At 33.7% G+C, this 7,500-nt stretch overlaps 1 protein-coding gene across 2 annotated transcripts in view; it reads right to left on the reverse strand.

Annotated features, from left to right (window-relative positions):
• LOC137638590 (melanopsin-A-like) overlaps window positions 1-7,500 on the reverse strand; it is a 102,005-nt gene that overhangs the window by 71,659 nt on the left and 22,846 nt on the right. For both annotated transcript variants that reach the window (XM_068370794.1, XM_068370793.1), the window contains exon 3: window positions 3,236-3,441. In XM_068370794.1, the coding sequence (XP_068226895.1) occupies window positions 3,236-3,441 (206 nt within the window). The remainder of the gene's footprint in view (window positions 1-3,235; window positions 3,442-7,500) is intronic.

Below are 7,500 nucleotides of genomic sequence, written 5' to 3' on the forward strand. Positions count from 1 at the left end.
AACACTTTAGTGAAATAAACATTTTTGTTAGAACGTTTGGCTTAAAGATTCTGAAGATTTATTTCTGCATTTTTTTCACAATATACGAGAAGTATACATCATATATTGATTATATATTATCTTAAATCGATGGAAATTTTAACTGGTTCATGGCTACCGTCAATAGATTTATTTGGAGCCCTACAAGGCATGAAGCAGAAAATCGTTTTTTTTTTTTTTTTTTTTTTTTTTTTTTTTTTTTTTTTTGTATATGGAAACATGCTTTAATATACTATTTTAAAGCATGGTTCCCTATACACTGGTATGGCATGAAGGAAAAGTATCCAAGAGAACAAGATGTACAGGACAGAGGATGATGGAGAGGACTGCCTAGAAAAACGACTCCATAATAGAAGTGGCAAAGAAAGAAGAAAGAGAGACTATTTGCTAGGCTTATAGCTCTCGCTCAGACGAAGTTTGTAAGAGTCAATTCAAGTACCACTGGTCATTTGCCTTCAGCCATGAAAACATGGGAATACAGACCGCCTGATTCGTCGTTTGCATGCTTGTACCCTATAGGTCTACCGTGTTTGTAGCATACATACAATGTTATGCAATTGTCATATGTTAAGTAACATCATCTAGGTATAAAATAACATTATAAAGATGATGTTCAAGAATTATTAGAAGCTGAATGTGGCAGTGGTGACTCATAATCCCGACAAAGGGAATAGTGTGAAATGCCAGAGAGAAGATAAAATATTGATGAGACCAAATATACAAAAGGTTCCCATACAAAATCTTTTGTTTTTCTACAAGTTTCCTGAAATACCACTTGCCTACAATTTTTGGATAGTTTTTGTTTTGGGGATTTAGAGTATTAGAAGAAGAGGTGAGTTTTGTTGCGAGATGAATTATGTAGCCGATTATTTCAATATTCTTAGGGTTAGTTTGATCCTATGAATGAGTGATGTGTATTGTAAATGTATACGTTTGTAAGATAACTAAATATGTTTATATGATCAAAGGAGCTATGATTATTTGTGCTATTATAACATATCTGACCTGTTTGGAGAGAGAGAGAGAGAGAGAGAGAGAGAGAGAGAGAGAGAGAGAGAGAGAGAGAGAGAGAGAGAGAGAGATACGTTTGTAAGATAACTAAATATGTTTATATGATCAAACGAACTATGATTATTTGTGCTATTATAACATATCTGACCTGTTTGGAGAGAGAGAGAGAGAGAGAGAGAGAGAGAGAGAGAGAGAGAGAGGAGAGAGAGAGAGAGAGAGAGAGAGAGAGAGAGAGAGAGAGAGAGAGAGAGAGAGAGAGAGAGAGAGAGATACGTTTGTAAGATAACTAAATATGTGTATATGATCAAACGAGCTATGATTATTTATGCTATTATAACATATCTGACCTGTTTGAGGAGAGAGAGAGAGAGAGAGAGAGAGAGAGAGAGAGAGAGAGGAGAGAGAGAGAGAGAGAGAGAGAGAGAGAGAGAGAGAGAGATTTTATCCAGCGCATTTACTCTCCGTTTACTAATCGGATTTATTATTATATTTTACGTAAAATGAAAAGTTTCTCATGATATTTACATATACTTTGTATCATATATAGAAATTTAAGGTTTGAGTATGAATAATAATAAATAGGATATAAGAAATGTGCATGTAGATTGGGTATTCGTGCTTTGAATGCTCTCAACGTAGCACAGTGGAAATTCTACATTCGAATATCAGTTATTATTATTATTATTATTATTATTATTATTATTATTATTATTATTATTAGCTACAACCCAAGTGCCTTAAAAAGGGAAAAATAGCCCAGTGAGGAAAGGAAATATGGAAATAAGTAAACTGCAAGAGAAGTAATCAACAATTAAAAATAAATATCTTAAGAACAGTAACAACATTAAAATGAATCATTAATAAACTAGTAAAAATTTAAAAAAAAACACACACACAATAGGCATAGGAAGAGAAATAAGATAGAATAGTGTGCCCGAGTACATCCTCAAGTAAGAGAACTATAATCCAAGCCAGTGAAAGACATGGTACAGAGGCTATGACAGTCCCCTAGACTAGAGAACAATGGTTTGATTTTGGATACATAAACAAACATGTACTGCACTATACGTCTTCCAGAAGGATCGAAAAGACATCCTCAGACGTAGTGTTTGGTTTCCTTAATACTTATTCTATTTTCTGTGTATTTATGCAACTATTTTCATAATGAGGGTATGTATTTTCTAATTTTATGAATAGAATTTTGTCTAGTTTGTCTTTTAGCCTTTCTTCGTCGTTATTTTGTAACGACGAGACTGACACAAGGTCAGGTAAATAGGTGTAATATATATATATATATATATATATATATATATATATATATATATATATATATATATATATATATATATATATATATATATATATATATATATAATTCTAAATATATATATATAAATATATATATATATATATGGAAATATATATATATATATATATATATATATATATATATATATATATATATATAATTACTTGCTAAGCTAAAACCCTTGCTGGAAAATAGCCCAGTGAGGAAAAGAACTAGGTAAACTACAAGAGAAACCATTATAAATTAAAATAAGTTAATTCAAGAACAGCGACATCATCAACATAAATCTTTCATGTATAAAGTATAGAAACTTTAAAAAACAAGAGGAAGAGAATAAGATAGAATAGTGTGCCGAGTGTACCCTCAAGCAAGAGAACTCGACCCCAAGACAGTGAAAGATAATGGTACAGAGGCTAAGGCAGCATCTAAGACTGAGAACAATGGTTTGAATTTGGAGTGTCCTTCTCCTATGTGTATATGTATGTGTGTATATGTATGTATATATATATATATATATATATATATATATATGTGTGTGTGTGTGTGTGTGTGTATAGATAAATTGTATAAAAGCACAGACACACATAACACACACATATATATGCTGCATATATATATATATATATATATATATATATATATATATATATGTATATGTGTGTGTATGTATAAATAAATTGTATAAAAGCACAGATACATACAACACACAACACACACACACACACACACACACACACACACATATATATATATATATATATATATATATATATATATATATATACAGTATATAAATATATATATATATATATATACAGGTATATACACTATAGTGTATACTGCATATAGTACGTTAGAAGCATATATAAGGCTTACCTGAACGATGGCAAGCAGAGCCCATAAATATAGGGGTTCAGACAAGCCGAGATCTTGCAGAGCACTGAAGGAATCGTCGATATCATAGGGCTGATTATTGCTTGTTTCCCCATGACGTTGAGCAAGACGATCACTGCGTAAGGAGTCCACGATATCGTCCACAGGAACACGAGAGCAACCACCGTCCTTACGACACGGCTCTCAATCTGCAAGTAGATAAAGGGAGGATCTAGTGGTGGTTCCCAAACTATCTTACCTGACGCCCCCTTTTTGCTTCTTTTTCTTTTTTATATGAAATGATTCTTACATCTATTTCCTAGCATTGTACAGGAAAACAGATTTCTGTTTGTATTACATTTTAATATTGAAAGCCACTCAAACAAATAATAGTACATTCCAGTAACTAAAAACGAAACATTTGGTTCAAAGTGAGCGAAAAAAAGTTTGAACATTAGCAAATTGGCAAAATTAAGTTGCAATTTTAAGAATAGATAATTTGAAAACATGGCATATAATATTTGGAAATACTTATGAGACTAAGGCACAATTTCTGGTCAAATTTAGTAAGATGGATGCATGTATGTAATGACAGATATTTGTTCTTTTAATGATTTTATATTCTATTAAACAAGTAATTTCGAGCAGATGACTTCACGACCCCCTTGTATCGTCCTCACGCCCCCCTAGTGGGGGGCGCCCCCAGTTTGGGAACCAATGAATTCTAGTCAATTCGGTTGTGTTGAAGCCTTGGGGGGGGAATAGCTCCCTTTCGGGGAATTAGCCTCGTTTCGTGTCCGTAGGTATATCCAAGGTCTATAGAATTCTATAGATCTTGGGAATATCAACCTAAATTAATGACAGATTTGCATGTGAATATGGGTACTAATCATCTCTCTCTTACATATTTTGGTGTATCTTTTCATAATTCAATGTATTTCGTAATATGAAAGAAAGTTTAAAATGTAATATCTCTATTTGACAAACATTCATCTGCAATAATATTTGCTTAGCATAGTTTGACATTGATTAAAAATTTGCCATTAAAAAATACTTTACTGCATAGCCTAGTTTGACATTGATTAAAAATTTGCCCTCCAAAAATACTGTACGGCATCTTAACAGCACAAATATTTGAAGATTTACATTTAAAGTAAACACACGCAAAAATATCATTGTTGTGATATAGTCGGCATACTTTGCGTTTATGATAAAAAAATCAACAGTATCTCCAATGGATTAATAGAAGTACTAAAAATAATTTCAAAATACACAATACGTACACGCACTGTCGCAGGTGATAAACTCAATGGCAGTTTTCATGGTTGGAACATAACTGACTGTAATCAACAAAATAACGCGCTTATATACAAACGGTTGAGGGCATCAATGGCACAACAATAACGAGCTTATATACAAATGATTTAGAACAACATGACACAAAAATTACAACAATGTGAAACATGCAATGGCAAGGTTAAACAGGTTTTTCTATTATCATTGCAGGAGAGAGAGAGAGAGAGAGAGGGGAGAGAGAGAGAGAGAGAGAGAGAGAGAGAGAGAGAGAGAGAGAGAGAGAGAGAGAGAGAGAGAGAGAGAGAGAGAAAAAAAAACAATAGCAATATGTACCGCACGTGTTTCACACATGCTCCTACACTAACGGTATTTCCCTTTTTTATATCTTGCTCCGCCCCCATCGATAACAAAACCTATTTAAGCTTGCCCTTTCATGCATTAGTTTGTTTGATTTTTTGTGACATTCTTGCTCGGAACTGCTTGTATGTAAACTCGTTATCTGTTGAGTAAAGGTTAGTTGCATTAATCTCAACTCTCTGTTATAGCCTAACAGCAGCCTCGCACAATTAGTGTATGCGCATGTATGAAATACACGTGCGCTACAGTATAGGGGAAAACGGAAAAGCAGTAACGAGTTAACGTAAACCCTTGGTGATATGATCCGCTCGGATAGAGAAGCCCTAATTGGTTGGAGTCAATAATTGGACGGCTGGCAGTACCGGAATGTATTGCATAAGAGAGAAATGACGTTTACATAATATTACCATATTAGTCTGGTATTTGCTTATTCAAAGTAAAATATAAAATCATTCAGCAAAATTTGACGTCGGTTCTATAAACTAACTTCTCAGCGATTAGATATTTCAATGTTATATATATATATATATATATATATATATATATATATATATATATATATATATATATATATAATATATATATATATATATATATATATATATATATAAATATATATATATATATATATATATATATATATATATATATATATATATATATATATATATTACGACCACACCTATAAAAACAGATCAAGGTGCAGTTAAAAGACTGAATTATCAATACAATACTTAGAAAACTACACATTATTCATTCATATTTATCGTCTCATGAGTACTAAAATAAAAATCTTCTTTCAGCCTTAAATAAGTTAATCAAAGTCTATCTCAGGAAGTCTAAATTCGCTTATTCAAAGTAAAATATAAAATCATTCAGCAAAATTTGACGTCGGTTCTATAAACTAACTTCTCAGCGATTAGATACTTCAATGTTATAAAAGTCCAATCAAATTAAATTCCAGGTCATTGGTGGAATTAATTCAAATCATGCCATTCGAGGCATAATTAGATTGAAGTGGGGATGTCAACAAACGTCAACAAACAGGATGGATGCATCCACGGTCCAGGTATATATAGACCTTGGATGCATCGTACATAACACTTTTCGAAGGGCAGAATCTATGTACGTTTTCAGAATTTATAACTTGTTTCATATGTTAATTAAATGCTTTAATGATGCACTCGCATCATTAATATTCTGTTTTTCGAAAACATTCAGTTAATTTGGAAAACGTTCTGTACAATACACTTTAAACAGAGTGTATTATGGCTTTAAAGTGTGAAGTCAGCACAGTTCCATATGTTGTAGTATGATGATGTTGTTGATGATGATGACTATTATTATTATTATTATTATTATTATTAGCTAATCAACAACCCTAGTTGGAAAAGCTGGGCTCCAGCGGGAAAAAATAGCCAAGTGAGGAAAGGAAATAAGTGAATGAATAAACTAAAGGGGAAGCAACGTGCAATTAAAATGAAATATTTTAAGAACATTAACATATAAATATTTCATATATAAACTATAAAAACTTAAAAAAAAAGATCAAAATCCCTATGCAATCTCACAATTTATTACTTTTTATAGACCACATTTAAAATAAACAAGTCCTCTAATGCTTCACGTGACGTAATTTTGCGGAACAGACGAAGAATAATACGTATTGGAACAATGGCAGCAAGAAAATACGTGGGCAATAAAGAAGACATAAGAGAAGATCGATGTGGCAGAGATGAGAATGTTGAGATGGATGTGTGGGGTGACAAGAAGAGATAAGATACGGAATGAGGTAATCAGGGGTACCACAGGAGTTAGAGAGCTATCAGATAAGATCCAAGAAAGTAGACTGAGGTGGCATGGTCATGTCATGAGAAGAGATGAACAGTATATTGGGAGGAGAGTGATGGAAATGGAGGTACAGGGAACGAGAAGGAGAGGGAGACCAAAGCAAAGGTGGGTGGACTGTATCAAGGATGACCTTCGATCTAAGGGATTAACCGGTGGTGAAGTGTGGGACAGAGGTAGATGGAGAACGCTGAACAGAAACATCGACTCCACATAAAAGTGGGAAAAGATGCAGACAAAAAAGAAGAAGATGAGGCAGCAAGAAAATACATTTATAGCAGAACGTTCATACGTAGGATCAAGGGATATCTATGACTAAGCATTTTCACTGAACGTTTAAAGATTTAGAGGCCGCTCATGAATGGCAAGGGGAAAGGGACAGTGACATTGCCCTATCGATCAGGACAATGCCCTAGAGACTGACCATATATACATATGATCAGCGCCCAAGCCCCCTCTCCACCCAAGCTAAGACCAAGGAGGGCCGGGAAATGGCTGCGGATAACTCAGCAGATTGACCTACAGGGTCCCCAAAAACCCCCATCCTTAGCTCACAAGGATGGTAAGGTTGCAGCGACAGAAGCAAGTAACGAGTTTGAGCGGGACTAGAACCCCAGTCTGGCGTTCACCAGTCAGGGACGTTACCACATCGGCCTCCACAAGCTTTTCATAACAACTTCCACTAGGCAATTTTTTAAGGTTCAAAGTTATACTGCAATGGATGGCCATAGAAAAAGAGATACCTATGAAGAACGTTATCGTTGGGT

The sequence above is a fragment of the Palaemon carinicauda genome, chromosome 3 (assembly GCF_036898095.1).
Source record: "Palaemon carinicauda isolate YSFRI2023 chromosome 3, ASM3689809v2, whole genome shotgun sequence".
NCBI lineage: Eukaryota > Metazoa > Arthropoda > Malacostraca > Decapoda > Palaemonidae > Palaemon > Palaemon carinicauda.